Source organism: Ambystoma mexicanum, chromosome 4p, assembly GCF_040938575.1.
Source record: "Ambystoma mexicanum isolate Mex_15411 chromosome 4p, UKY_AmexF1_1, whole genome shotgun sequence".
Lineage (NCBI taxonomy): Eukaryota > Metazoa > Chordata > Amphibia > Caudata > Ambystomatidae > Ambystoma > Ambystoma mexicanum.
In genome coordinates, this window is record NC_090927.1 from 214,157,106 (window position 1) to 214,172,551 (window position 15,446).

The window sequence follows — 15,446 nt, forward strand, 5'->3', positions numbered from 1 at the left end:
ATGAAATAATCACAAACCGGTTACTACAATTTCCCACTGACTGCTCACCTGGAAGAATGACAGCAGTGGGACACACATGCTTTCAATAATGACAATTTATAGTGAAGAAAAATACTCTGTTGTATAATTATACTTATAAATTCATTGTTCCCTTCTCATTCTTCTTTTCTTATTCTCATGCTTCAGATGTCTCCTATTTGATTTTCTCTTGGCTCCTCAATACGCTGCAAGTGTGCCTAGGGTGACAATTCTTTTGCTGATTAATATGGACCCATTTCTCTCCTGTCAGTTATCACTTGGGCATGCAAATTCTGTAGGCTAGGCCTGGGATGGTGACCTCTTCTCCATTTTTGAACTTAAATTGCCTATGGTAGCAATGGGGCTGACCGGAAGGCTTTCTTGAGGACTGCCAGGGCCCTGAGATTTACTCTCCAGTTGGGACCAAGCTTGGCAATAACTGGGATCCAAATTAATTTCGAGTCGGTTGAGGATATGACTGCCCATGTAAAAGGCAGAAGGAACACCTTGCACGACCCAACAATTATGTTCTATGCAATTATGTCACCTATAACCATTTTTAGCATACAACTTCTAAGCAGAAGATGCTTGGAGTGGGGGATTTCCAGGCCCCATACCCTCTGATAAGCTGACTCCACAGCAGGCAGGGTCTGGTCTTTTGGGATTTTCCTGAATAATACTTTGCTGATGAAGCTTTCTTCGCTATTCGAGTCAACTCTGGTGAGAACAGACACCTTCCCGTCATTTAACTGAATCGGGAAGAAGAGCTGTTCGCCCTTCTTCTGAATGCCAGCTACAGTGTGTGCTGGGTTGTTATCAATTTTGGCTATATAATTGGGATTTTAAGATTGTGAATTGGTATAGAATTCCAATGTATTTTCTTCCACTGTGGAATACCACTTAAAACTGGAGGAAAGGTTGATTTTCAGGAATGGAGAGTAGTTTCCATCACCAGTTTGTTGTCCTACAGCAATTATTGTGACGTTGGGTATTTGTTTTGAAGATGAACCTTAATTTGATCTGATTGTTGTTCAAACATGTGGCATGTGCCATTTAGACTAACATGGTTAAGACACTCTGTCTTAATTTTATTGGCCTGTGAGTCTCGGTCCAGAGTACCTTGTCCACACAGTCTATTAGGGGAGACAACTTACAAAGGATGTCATTCCCTAGTTCCCTCTGGAGCCACGACTATGCCCGGGTGCTTCATCTTCTGTCACCCTATTCTAATTTCCAGCTCTTCAGTACCCTCGACAGGAATTTCATTCCTGTCGAAGTTCTGGAGTTGTCCAGGAAGATGGGTGAGAGGGATCTGGTTTCTCTCCCCCTCCCCCTTCCTGAATTTAGCTGTTCAAAGGCCCTTTTTGACAGAGTGGCTTGGGATCCAGAATCCACCAGTGCTGGAATTGCACTTTGCCCTTGCACTTGGACGGAGGCGTAGCATATACCTTCTTTCTCCTCCGGTGGTCAATTTCTTTATTTTGGACTCCGACACAGGGGTAGTTTGGGCATAATTCTGTGTTGGAGTTTGGGAATTTGAAATTAAAATTTGACATTCTGATATTTGGGTAGTTTCAGGCTCCCCTTTGTCCGATTCTGGGCTGCCCCCTACCCCCTTTTGTGGAGACAGTTACCAGAATTGGTTTGGGACGTTTGGGAATCCTGTTTTTCTGATTCTGGCCTGCCCCCTCCCCTTCTTGGAGGCAGTCGCCAGAATCGGTTTGTGAGGTTTGGGATGTCTCCTTTAATATTTGACTTTCTGGATGCTCATTCTGGGGTTCCAGGATGGGCGATTCTGAATCAGTCCCCACATCCACCCAGTCTTCAATTAGATCTCATGGGACCCATATTTGTTTGGGAGGAGTTTCCCCCGTCCCTGAAGTAGATTTTTTTCCCCCCAGAATCCTCCAAGGATTCTTTGTCTTCAAACTGGAGGACACTAACTTCCTCCCCAAAATGGGCCTTTTTGCTTCATTTCTCCTACCCCCCTCTTTTCCCTGGGTTGCAGATTCTCAGGGGCAAGAGATTTTTGTTTAGAGTTCCAAGGTGTCCAGGGGCTTTTCACGAGTGTGGAAGGAAGCTTCCCGTAGGGCTTTACACCCCCTTTCCCCCCGTGCCGCCTCCTCTGGAACCGGGGAGTTGTCAGGGTTCTCTCCCCGCCATTGTTCTGGGGTGCCAGACTCTTGGTTTGTGGGGTTCTTAGCCGCAATGTTCATCTGAGGGTTCTGTTGAGCCCTCAACATGTGACCCAGATCCTGGGTAAGGTTCTGGACCTGGCGCTCTAGTTGGGACACCCGTTCCGGCTGGTACGGGGGGTCTCTGTTCAAATCTTGGTGGGCCACAGGAAGGGTAACTATCCCTTCTCCCATAGTACCCTGGATATTGTGAATTTTGGTAACCCTCCACCCTTGGCCTCCCCTCTCCCGGATTGGGTTGTCTGGTTTCCTGAAAGCGGGGAAAGAAAGGACGGTTGTCCTGCGGGTTGGTGTTTTGAGGGTACTGTGGAAAGAAACTTAACCCGGGATTTGGGGTTTTACTGTCCTCCTGAGGGAAGTTAGGAGGGATGTTTCCGGGGGGAGTACTTGCCTGATTGGATCCCCCCCTTGGGCTGGGGGGGACCATACATAACCCAAGATTGGTTGGTTGCCCTTGTATCTGGGACTTCAGTGGAGTTAGGAGTTCCATTGGTGGGATTACCTTCCTGACTGACATCTGTTTGTGATTGGCCAGAAGGCCTTCCTGGTCTCTGATTTTGTGTAGGTACATTTTTAGGCTCCCCCATTTCTAGGTCTAGAATGGGAGCAACCTTCACCTCCGCCACCTTAGCAGCAGCAGGGGTGTTGGCTGGTTTGGGGTTATTGGCCAGATTTTAATTTTCAGCAGGTTTTTGGACTTCATAAATGTGGGTCGCCTGCTCTATGACCCAGTCCAGAGATCTTTTATTGTGGAAGTCCCTCACCAACTGGTCATAATATACTTTGGGAGCGCATGAAAGAAGGTAGTTATAAACTCCTGCTATCCGGGTGCACCCTAGTAGTGGTTTGTGCAAAGGCGCGTTTTAGCTCCTGCACAAATTCTTGTGGGGCCTGATGTTCCCTGCACTGCAGATTGTAGGCCGCTTTGGGAGCCTCTTGGGGTGGGGGGGGGGTTTCTGTGGGCGGAAAAGTGTTTCAAGATGTGGACGCCCTGTAGGTGTTACACTCACCTGGTCTCTGCGGAGACATTGGGGCACGGTTGCAGCCCTCCCGAGGGTGAGGTCGCTCGGGTCCGACTTTGCCCTCTGCGCTTATGTGGTGACTGGTGGTAATAGGTGATGCTGCTCGAGACTGCTCCTGCGTGGAGAATAGGGGGCGTGAGTATGCCAGCTTGCGCGCCTGATACCCTTCCAGACACCTTCTCCCAAATCGTGGTACCCGTGGGATGCGCTGTCCCTGGAAGGCTCACCTGTTGATTAGGTCTGGCGAGCACTCTGTCCTGCTGCTTCTGGCAGGGGCGCTTGACTGGTCCCTTGCACGTGGTAGTCCAGTCCTGCTGCGACTAAGCCACTATACTTCAGGTAAGTGTTCCTGTTTGCCTTTGTCTTTCCTCGTCTGTTTTTGTTGTTTTGCAAAGTTTGTTTTCTTGTATTGCTGTCCCTTCCACTTTTGATGTTTGCTCTTTTGCTTTCTTCCCTTGCAGGTTATGTTGCCGGCCCGGCAGAAGCTGCGGAGCTGGAGGTGACAGCCAGAGGGAATGAGGAACAAAGCTCCAGCGATACAGTAGCTGGTAAATTGTTAACTAGGCGGAGCGCAGGATTCAAATGCGGTGTGGCACTAGGAAGGATGTTCTAACCTTGTCTTTCTTCTTCTTCTTCACAGGGTCCGAGTTTGTGTATGCGGAGTGCGGTGCTGCGGCGTCAGGATCAAGATCACTGGATGTCAGGAGATGAGTCTGCAGGAGAACGCCTGGTTTCAAAGGTAAATAAACGGGTCCAAGCGGCAGTGAGCGTCACGTTGCACGCGAGTGCACAGTAACGCGAAGCACCGGCCTTGTAAGGGATTTCAATCAGGCACTCACCCAGGTCTCGCCTAGCATGTAGCGCATGATGAAACCCTTATTTATTTTTGTCTAGAAGTCCAATATTCTGAATGATATACCACTCATATCACACCAGTCTCAAAATACCCCCCAGGTCACACTGAGCCAGGAATCAGGCTAGTTTGTAATGGTAAAGATTTATTGATTTCATACTGAAATCACACACACATATAGCGCAGCAATCGCCCAAAGGGTGACAATGCAATTCAAAAATAAGCAAAGCAATTGAATTTGCATATATTAATGCAGAATAGAAACAGAGGAAAAACAGTTTTGTTTTGTGCACAGATAGCGTTTAGGTTAAGATTCCCCCTGCAAAGTTTTGTTGAAATACAAATGAGCAATCCTACACCAATGTGACTAACCAGCAGGTATTCAGGAATGAAAGACAAGTTCTAGAGTTTATAGGCAATCTTCCTGCCCCAAACAAGAGAGGAAAACCGTTTTGGCAAATTACACTTTTAAACTGACAGGTGAGAATGGCTTTGAAAAATAATGCAAAAGGGTGCAAAAATGCTTAAATGGAGCAAAGTTCTGAAGGAAAGCAACTCTAAACAAGTCCTAACACACATGAGCTATAATATAAACAACAATACACACTTCAGATCAGGATGGGATGGAAGAAGCACTTTGAAATGGGCAAAAGACACATGTAACTTTGGCTAAAATTGCGAATTTGCGGCAAACTTTTACTATGCGATATTGGAGAAAAACTGGTCAAATACACTGTTCCAATTAACACTGAAGAAGTTAGAAGTTTTAGTGAGAGGCGTTTTTGCAAAATAGGCACAAAAATGGAAACGGGAATTCGGTTTTAAAAATAAAAGATGAGTTTTCTTATACTATATTAAGGACTATGAAAAAGAGAATGCCACACTTGAAACTTCACAGCTACCTGGCCAGCGCAACCAGTCTGTGGTGGATACTCGATTTCTGGGATTTACTTTAGTTGTTCAAAATCACTAAGGAGTTATGGTTTTGTAACACAGGTGAGACAATCAGCGCAAGAAGGATTCCAACAATACTACGGTTCTGAATTTAAAGATGGGATGGGTTGATATTGGGACAATACAATGCAGATATATTATGGGTCACTGTTCTTCCTATTATACTTACAGGCCTTTGAAATTAAATTGGACCGTCAGCTCTGGTCATAGGGTGGATCAGGTCTACAGGTTCAGGGCACTTCTGGAGGGATTTGGATCAGCGGCGCGGTTCTGGTCAATTTTGGAATACGCCTCAGGTTGGATTAGGATGGGCCCTTCTGGTTACTGGACACGGCAGAAGACAAGATGCAAGTTTCAGCGGGCAAGCCTTAATGGTAGCAAGCCAAGCTGAATCAGAATTATTCTTTTAAGTTCTGGAGGTTTGCAATTGGGTCAAGCTAGCAGAGTTCTGCAATGCTAAAGTCTGGATTCTGCAAAGAAATCTGGAGTCGGCTACAAGATGAAGAGTTCTGGAATAAGGGGCTGCGCGGACATCTGGTTGGGTTCTGGAAGCAGTCTGTCTATGTGTAGTGAAACTCCTATATTTATCCATAGCAAAGTTTATGGTGTGGGCAGAACTTCAAAAACACCCCCCCATGTCTGTGAGTGGCTGCAGGCATGTGCTTCGTCCTGGTTGGCAGTCTGAACAGAGCGGTCATCCTTATGAGGGGATTTAGGAACTCCCACCTTGATTTTTTACCAAAAACATAACATTTGCACAAATGTACATTTCTAACATTATGTACCCTAATAAGATTGGACACACACATTTTATATCCGATTGTCTGCATTCACATTCACTCCCCATCCTTGTGCGAGCTGTCTTGGTCATTCTACGGATTTGTTTTTTATCAATTTCAACTATAACGGTTTGGCTTAATCATTTCTACTTCGGTACATCTCTGGGCGCTGATCAGTGGATCATGTTCATACAATTTTTCGGTTTGCAACATTGATCGTTCTGCTACAAGAATACATTTTTCATAACTTTGGTTCCATAAAGGGTACAAGTTTCCTCAATGTCTTCAAATCACAAGCCTGAAATTAGTTTAATGTGTGCCAATTTTCAGATTTGTTCCTCTTTAGGTTGCTCAGTTAGAGTTCTAAACTTTAATCAAAAATAAGGATTTAACATCAAAGTTCTCCTTGGTAACTCCCCTTTTCAGGTAGCAGCTGTCCAGTCTTTTGATCAGGGGGGGGGTGTGTTCCCTTCCTGGAGGAAGAAGTTCCTGCCCCTCCTAACAGAGGTCAATGCTCAGCCTGTCCTTTGTTGTTTGGCTCAGCCCCAGAAGAAAGTCTACTGAGGTCCCATTGTATTGCTGGTTGTCATTCTGCGGGAACCATTAGCATCACCCAAGCCTTCCTGTAGCAAGGGAGTGTCAAGCTGAGATGTCATCTTTCCCAGTCCAGGCACTGTCGGATCAGAATTAAATGATTGATTTACTCCAGACTGTGTTCCTGTACAATTCACCTACAATCTTTTATTTAAAAGATATAAAATGAACAGAGTTTATAATGGAGTTTGACATTATAAAGTAATTGAGCCCTTCACAGAAAAATGCTTTAAACAGGCGGATTTTTCACTTCCTCAGGAAAAAGAAACCCCATTTAAACTAGGTTTGACAGTCAATTTCATTAGGCAGCTGTCAGGCAGTGATGCCTGGATTCCTCTGACTGCTTGGAGAATCCATGATTTCAGCACACTTTCCTTTCCATAATTCTCTGGGACAATGACAGAATTTTTAAGGGTATTTTTGGATTTTGCCTTTCTGGGGCCTTGTTTCAGGTGACAGATGACAGCAGTGATTCCTGTTTTTATACCAACGTTGCCTGTGTGTGTGTGTGTCAGGGTGTGCAGCTCTTTTGTGGTTTATGCACCATGCAAAATTTTTCAGATTCTAGTTCGCAGAGCGATTATCGTCTCCATTTTTGGCAGATTTCTTTCCCCATTGGCAAAGGGGTGCAGTGTGGCGCATTGGCGTGGATAAAAATATTCCACAGCCTTAAGGATGGAGCAGCTTATATAGCTGAGCCTCTGAATCCACACCCACCAAGTTCAGCCTGCCTACCACACCCGATGAGTCAGCACATGAGGATGTTCTCTGGGATAAAGGCTTTCAGCTCCTGTAAAGTTCTTGTAAAATAAAAGCACTCCTGCACTGAAATAGTGTTCCTGCTCACATCTCTATATGAGCCTGGCGCCAAAGGCGCAGGACTAAATCCAGTCAGGGCCCCTGTGTATATAGGTCCCAATGTGACATAAGTGAGTCAAGTGACCCATTGCCCTCATCACTAGATGGTGTGGTTTTTGTGTTCTGGGGCCTGTGGCCATGACAGTAGGTGGACCATCTTGAATGGTTCTGGTCCTCCAGTCCAGCAAACAAGCTGGAGTACTCGCGAGAGAAGGTCTATTTAACATACTCCTATGTAGTTCTGGTTGTCTTTCCGATGAAAAGTGTCCATCGTCTGCTCATAGAGTTCTAAGTGTTCCCAGACAGAATATTTTGCATTTCTGTGGTATGGGGTTATGAAACTCCTAATGGCCTTAATCTGCCTAATGGGGTCTTTTGTCATAACTCTCGAGTTTTTTGCCTTCCTTGGCTTAGTCACCAGAGTCCACTCGCCCTCAGACTCAGAGGCACTGCTACTTATGGTCCCCTCATGATCATTTAGGCGCTCCCTGATTCTGTGAGCTTGAGGGGCTTGCAGAATGGTGGGGCCTAGTTTCTTCACTCCTGCGGTGCACAGGAGAGTAGTCTTCTGACTCCCAGGGTTGGCAGAGTATCCCTCCCACTGCCCTGATTGGGTGGAGGTCTTCAGGATGCTCTTAGAGGGGCCTCTTTTCCTGTTGTTCCTGAGCAAATTGAACCAAGTGGTCCCTTTTGGAGGTAGTGCTCCTGCCCTGCAGGTCTGATTCCCTGACCCTCTCCTCATAGGAGGTTTCCTGGTCAGAGACAGCCTTTATGTTTTTGTACCTGCACAGGGTCGCCCTTCTATCAATTCCTGGGGGGCGCTGACCTGTCAGCTCCATTATGCTTGGCCTACTCAATTCTGATGGCCTCATGGTTTCCAGCTCATATGAACCGGTAGCCATGAAGTCAGCAGCAGGATTAAATTGATGCGAGTCCCTTAGTAGAGAGGTCATCATACTATGATCAGGGGTTGCCCTGACCCTCTCTACCTGTTTGGGGTCCCTCCAGTTTGTATTAAATCTGGGATACTTATTCGCCAACCTCGCTAGTTTTTCTTTCTCAGCCCCTATCTCTTGATGATAGGCAAAGATCTGAGCCTTTTGTTCGGCTATCTGGGTTTTACTGGCCTGTATAACCCACTCTTGCGCTGACACTTGTTTGTGGAGCCCATCATTCTCCTCACTGAGGGCCTCGTTATTTCTTTGTGCTGCCTGTATAGTTTCTCTTCCAGAGCACCTTCTATCCGTCTGGCGTGCTCCAGTAGATTCCCATATTCTGTTTTGAGTTCATTTAGTTCTTGGGGGCCTAACTCACTTCCCTGTAACTCTGTTTTTAGTTTACTTACTTCCTGACATAGGGCATCTTTCTCCTGATTTAGCGTGCCTCTCTGTTCAGCCAGGTCATCCCTTTGTTGCTTGATGGTATTTAATTTTTGGCGCTCCTGATCAAATTCTGCTTGAGAGTGGAGGTCTCATTAATTTATTATTTTCCTCTTTCAATTTCTCTATCTGATCTTGTAGGGTAACTATCTGCTCTGCGCAGGCTCTATTATAATTTATTTGTTTTAACTTCTGTTGACTCTCTTGCAGAGAGTCAACCTTTTCCCTACACTCTTTCAATGCCTCTAATTGGGTCTCTTGATCTGCATTATTCTGCTGTTGGAGAGCCAAGTCCTCTTTTAATTTTATGATGTAATTTCCAGATTCTACCTCCAACTCTTGGCTCTTTTGTAATTTTTGTTCTGCTAAATTTAGATCTGTCCGGATTTCATTTAATAGTTCAGATTGATTCTGCGCCAGTATTTTCCTCATGCTTTTCCCGCATCACTCCCATGTGGAGATACATGTGGAGATACATGTAGGCTGCGATTCTGGCAATTTTAATTTGCTCCTCCTTTAAATTTGTGGGGTCATATAAAACTCATGCTTGATGTAATAGGCCACCGTCCCGCCATGTATCCATGTCTATGGCGGTGACCTATTGTGTTTCTTCTAGCCAGACTTTTTCATCTTGTTCTGGCCATTCACCTCTGACAAATAGCTTGTGCAGAAGGTGCTCCCTATTGATCTCTACTACGGTCATTTTGGACATGTTCTTTCTCTATTAATTTATTTATGTAAGGGTAACCTGTATTCTATTGCTTTCTGTCTATTTTGGGGTTGATTTAGCTTTCATTTTTAGACACATGCCTGGTACTTGGAGTATTTGTTTTTGGGGAGGCGCCTGTACCGTGTAACCCAGTATTACAACTACACAAAGTATCCCTACCTTGCAGGTTAGTCTGCTGTGTTAGACTGTCACGGGTGGCAACCAAAACCCAATCCTGGCGACGAGCCCCCAAGTTTAAGGATTTCAATCCGGCTACACACACACACACCATTAGCCTAGGATGTAACGCTCAATTGACATGCCTTTCTCTTTATTTTATGCAAATTCAATTTGAGATTGTACACCACTCGTATCACACCCCCTTTTTCAAATACCCTGGGTCACAATGAACCATGAACCGGGCCGGTTGGTGAAAATACAATATTTATTTATTTTAAAAATTCAAAGGAAATCGTACAATTTTTAAAATGGGTCAGCAATCACCAATAGAAATGTAAGCAATGCACTTAATGAACCTTCTCCCAGAACATATACACTGCACAATTGAATAGGAGCACCTTTTTGATTTTAGGAAGGATAGCACCCAAGTTAAGGTTTCCCCCTACAATATTCCCTCAACCCACAAATAATCGAATTCTGAGTGGATAGAAAGAAGCAGGTAGTCAGGAATAAGAGGGAGAAAACGGAATCACAATCCGACCTTCCCTCATTAAGAGGCAAAACTTTAAACCCTTGGCAAAGGCCTAAAATAACACTCAAATTTTACAAGGAATGAATGTGTGGTTAAATTATAATATACATATGTTTTATCACAATAGCAGGTATGTTATATCACTGGCACTCACAAGGCAATGGATCAGCAAAATTCATACAATTAGAAAACAAGTGCAAAGTTTAGAGCATGCTGCAGCCAAATGACACGTTGTTGCAATTTCCTCAATTCCCGATTTAAATTACCCAAACAATTTTAATAATATAGACAATATAGAGGTGAAAATAGGTCTCTAGCTGGTAAATTGAGAGGGATTTGGAAGGTAGAGTGAGGTTTGTTTTTAGATGAATAGAGCAATCAAAACTGAGAATCTGTTATGAAAGAAAGGAAAATGTTACACTAAATTATCTAGGCTATATTGTTAAGGAGGAACACGGTAAGCTCTGAGGTTGATTTGCGAGGTCAATCTTGTCACACCAGTGCTCAGCCCCAACAATTAAATATATGGAAATTAGTTTGATTATTCAAAATATAACTAAGGGCTTATAATTTACAGGAGACAAAATTAATAAAAGAGATGTTGTTAACACGTTAGAAAGTCAGGGACAGGTGCACTGATAATTCTACTAGTTTCATCAAGTTACCCAGGTATAAATCTGACTACTTAGAGAGAGTGGGACAAGGACAAAGGCAAGGCAAGGCAAGATATGCGTTTCTGTGGGGTGGGGATTATGCTCACAGTCCACTTTTTGGTTTTGGGATTTTGGACAGTTAACAGGGTCTGGTCATCACACAGCGGCGCATCTTGCAAAAGTCAGCTGGGCAAGGTCTGTTCACTGGGTAGCAAACAGCTGGGCATTTCCGGTCACTGGATGGCACAGGTACCGCTGGATGCAGTCAGTGGGCAAGTAGTTAGTGGGCAGCAAGCAAGTCTGACTTCAGGATGCGAAAGGTATTGCAGCTTTCCCCTTTCTAATGGGGGAAATTAGTGGGTTGATTCTGGATCACTGGCCTTGCTGGGGTAGGAATCGACTATGCTTGGGTTTTGCAGGGTCGGCAATGCTTTGGCCTTATAGTTGGAATCAGCAAGATGAATGGAGCAGATCAGGAGCACAGCGCAGAACTTCAGGAAGAGAGTGTGTTTCTAGAGTCCTGTCATTTTTTTTTTATTTTATTAAATAATGCATAGTGACATCGTAGAAGTATATGGCTGGGAAGGCTTAGCTAAACACACCTCTAACCCACTGGATTAGTCAGGGATGCTAGTCCCTGCCTCGCTCTCAGCTGGTTGGATTTCAAGGGCAGGATGTCAGATTTATGATGTGAATTTTACAATGTTCAAAAACCTCCCACAGTTAGTTTAGCTAAAATCCGATTTTGCCACAAATGGTAAATTTATACAGTTGAAGTCTCTTAGCAAATTACATAAACAGGTTACATATTTTATGCAGACCATTGCAGTTCAACTCTGCAATCTGTGACATTGTTTTGTTTGTTTAATAATCTTTGGTCATTTACAGTGTGAAATGTTCGCCCTAAAATTCTGTGACTTTGCATGTGTGTTCATACTATCAGGGGGCCTATTTCTGTTACTTTTTAACACTCCATCATGTGTCCTTTCCCCATGATTCACATTCTTCTGGCGTTTATGTCCCATACATGCTATTGACAGCCAAGACCTCTTATTTGAAAGCCACAAAAATCACATTTAAACTACACATTTTTTACATTTTTGCAAAGTTCTGTTGCAAAGATAACTGTCTTTGAACTTTCTTAATAAAATAGTATTTTGAAACAAATGGCATACTTTGTCCTACACTGGCCATTTTTTTCCTTTTCAGCTACCACCAACTGTCACTTCCCCCAGAGGGAGGATGGGGTTTTCCCAGCTTGATTGAAGGTGTATTGCCCCTTATCCACTTCGCACATCCGTGTCCCGGATGTTCCATTGTCAGAGGGTTCAGCCCAGACCAGATTCTGTCCAACCTAGTAATTATCACAGGGGTGTTAGTATCTACTGAGAGGGCCCCTTTTGATTCTGTCCTCATCAGAAACCTGTCTTGGGCCGATTTCCCCCTCCCCCCCCATGCAGCCACTGAAGTTTGATTTAATTGTATTTATTTTTGCTCTAAATTGGAAGAAATCCTGCTGAAAAGAACTGTTTCAAACTTTGCATTTTCACAGTACAATCGCCTTTCACATTGCTACGCAAGAATTTTTTGTTCAACCTAGTACTATCAAACAAGCATTTTTCTCCTTTTAGTTTGTGAAGCCCATTTTTACACATGTGGTGCAAGCTGCTAGCACTTTGCTTTCAAATTCGGTTTTTGAATTTCCATCTGGATTCCCACACTGTTTTGCAGCTATAGTTATTTTCTTTTAGGCAGTACTTTAGAACCACCTACGCATTGAAATTGACATAGTCCAGAGCTAGAGTTTCTTTGAATTACTGATCCTTGACACTTTGTAACTTAAGTGAAGCTTTTTCCCCCGTGCAGTGGAAATTGAAGTTTCTTTGATTTTTCTCAGATTTAGTATGACAGAGCCTGTCATTCAGGGGTCATGCTTGGTTTTGCTGAAGCACGATGGGGATATGAATGGGCATGGCAGGGCCTTATTACTAACAGTAGTTTAAGGAAGAACGGATCAAAATAGCATCAGAGCAGCATCATTTTAAGGTAAAATACCCCCTTTTCAATGGGGACTTTGGGCTGGCAGCAAAACAGCGCTGCTTTTTCACTCTATTTCTTTTGCATATGTAAGAACACACTGGCAGGCTTCCTCAGTGTGCCCTCTTGTTCCATCCTGCACAATTTGTGCTTGGCAAGATGGGGCAGCCATCTTTTTGTCACTGCAAAGCGCAGTTTTGAGGCAATGGTGCTTACAGGAGCCTGCACAGCCATTTTGTTGTTTCTGCTCAAATGCAGCTTGGTGATGTGGGGGAAGTACAGCTAAGTTGGGTCAATATATCCCACAGCGGTGGATACCGCCGCAACCCCTGAATCCAAAAACGCCGAACTAGGGGTGCGAGGGACACTCCCGCTCAACCAGTTCGGTAATTTTAGGTCTGATCTTTTTTACCTATGCCGAATGCAACCAACACTCACATTCAGCATTTTATACTCAGTCTTTTGGGGCAAACCAGTTGATGCCTCCTCTTCAGTAGGCTTGTCGACTCTAGCAGCCTTTGTACTCTTACGCAGAGTAGAGGGATCGTTCCTCCACTTGATTGTGATGTCACTGCCGGCTGCACAGTACAGCATGACTGCCCCTGCAGGACATTCCATCACGAGGGTCTCCCCTCTGTACAGGATTCTCTATCCCTTTCTTGTTGGTTCTTGATTTAATGTTGAGGACCCAGCCCTCCTTTCGTACTGGAACTCCAATACGGGTACGGTTCACTTGTGCAGCCTCTGCTTCTTAGACCTTGTGCGTTGCTGTGTGGGGTGGACGGCTTCTCCCTTGCACGTCCGCTTCCCCCCTGCTACAGTGGACTCTGTGGTTCTGTGCGGCTCTTCTCTTTGCTGACATCCTCATGTCTGGGACTCGCTTCAGTGTTGGGTTCCTTCTTCTCCACCGGCGTTGGGTTCCTTCTTCTCCACTCAAGGGGCCACTGGTCCCTTTATTCTTTTTCCTGCAATGACGGGGCTGGGGGGCATATTCTTCAGTACACGTTAAACAAGTAGAAAGTTCATCATTATCTGGTGTTACATACATGGAGATCTTGTCACGATCTTGAGGCAAATGGATAGAAGTATTACCCAGATTACTTACTCCCATATAAGCAGTTATAATCTTGTGTATAGGGAGTTCACGCTGTGAATGGTCCTTGTCACCTAGAGCCGAGACTCTCCCAGTTAGGTCCTGCTTGCCCAAGCCCTGTCCCCCCCTCCCCAGCCCCCCCACACCCCCCACGGAGGGTTTTGCTGAGCGGCTCCCTGGCCTCAAAGGGAGGCTCCCCCTAGGGGGAGAAGGGACGAATACCATGGTTTCGCCACACCGCTCATCTTTCCTAGTCTCCCTCCGGCCCCTCCTCCCCAGTCTTTTCTTTCTTCTAGTTCTCGGAAGTGGTTTTATCTTGCACGCTGCTCCTTATAAAGCACCAATAATAATAAATGCACGTGGCTCTGCATAAAGTCTCAAGAATAATTAAGTTGATGTTTTGTATGGAGGTTTCAACAGAAGCTGTCATTTGAAATAGACCTGTTTGCGGCAGCATTAAAAGCGCTGTATGACTGATCATAACCGCTCAACATGTACTACAATACTAAATACTAACATAGAATGATGGTTATTATGCTGCCTATTGCCTCGGATATCTATGCTTTGGACACAGTGTGTCCATCTTTGGTAAATAGATTGGCTTCTTGGCACAAAATATTGGGGTAGCATTATTACATTGTATGGTAGGATAGCTTTTCTTCACTTTAATTGAAATTATTTTGCCAACTTTTAATGTATTTTTTTCTTATTTTCCACTCCCTGCAGGCATTGTCGACTCTGGATTCCATCACACTGATGTACCCTTTCTTTTACCGGCCCATGTTCGAAGTAATTGAGGATGGGTGGCACTCCTTTCTTCCCGAGCGCGAGTTTGAACAGCTCAGTTCAATGGTAAGTCCCTTCCCCATTCTTGGTGCACAAATGTGTTGCTCTTGTGTTCATTGGCTGAAGGAGTCCTTCTACATTGCCTCGAAAAGGGAACGTACAAAAACAATGGCAGTAAGACATGCGCAGAGTGCGACTTCATCACTAAGCACCTATTTTTTGTGCCAGATAATGGAAATCAAACATGTACCATAATTAGCCAGCCTCTCATGTTATGCTATTAATTCAAAAGACAATTACACTTAAATGTGTTCTAGAATTGTTCGTGAACATATGTGGGATCATTTTGAAGGAGTAGGAGATGTGTGGTTCCTGGTTGGGCTCTATTGCATCACTGTGGATTTGGTAAGCGCTGGATTCAGTGTGTAGACTTTCTCGGGCGTTAATGTAGTTTGGAAGGCAATACTATTTCTATGGTGGGTGTGAAAGTGATGCATCTCGGAGTATGTTGTATGATGTGAAATTAAGAACAACTCCTGCACTTTCCCCTAAATTGTTTTTTCACCATGATTTTTTTTTATTTTTGTACTACGTATTTTTACCAAGTGGTGAACATTTTTTTAAGAAATGAGACGGGACCGCATGCCCAGACTTTCCTCTCCCCCGTCCCACAAAACTCTTTCTCAAGATTATTCAACCAAGATAAGTTTTTGAGGTATTGAGAAATAAATGTTTGCGAAGGTACCCTCGCTTTTTGCTTTATTAAGGCAGAAGGGCTGATACATGTAAAAAAAAAGAAAGGCA

The 15,446-nt window shown here is 44.3% G+C and overlaps 1 protein-coding gene across 1 annotated transcript in view; it reads left to right on the forward strand.

The window, feature by feature from the left end:
* The window catches only part of MTMR9 (myotubularin related protein 9), a 632,238-nt gene that overhangs the window by 163,346 nt on the left and 453,446 nt on the right, over nucleotides 1-15,446 (forward strand). The window contains exon 3 of the mRNA XM_069605728.1: nucleotides 14,583-14,708. Within this exon, the coding sequence (XP_069461829.1) occupies nucleotides 14,583-14,708 (126 nt within the window). The remainder of the gene's footprint in view (nucleotides 1-14,582; nucleotides 14,709-15,446) is intronic.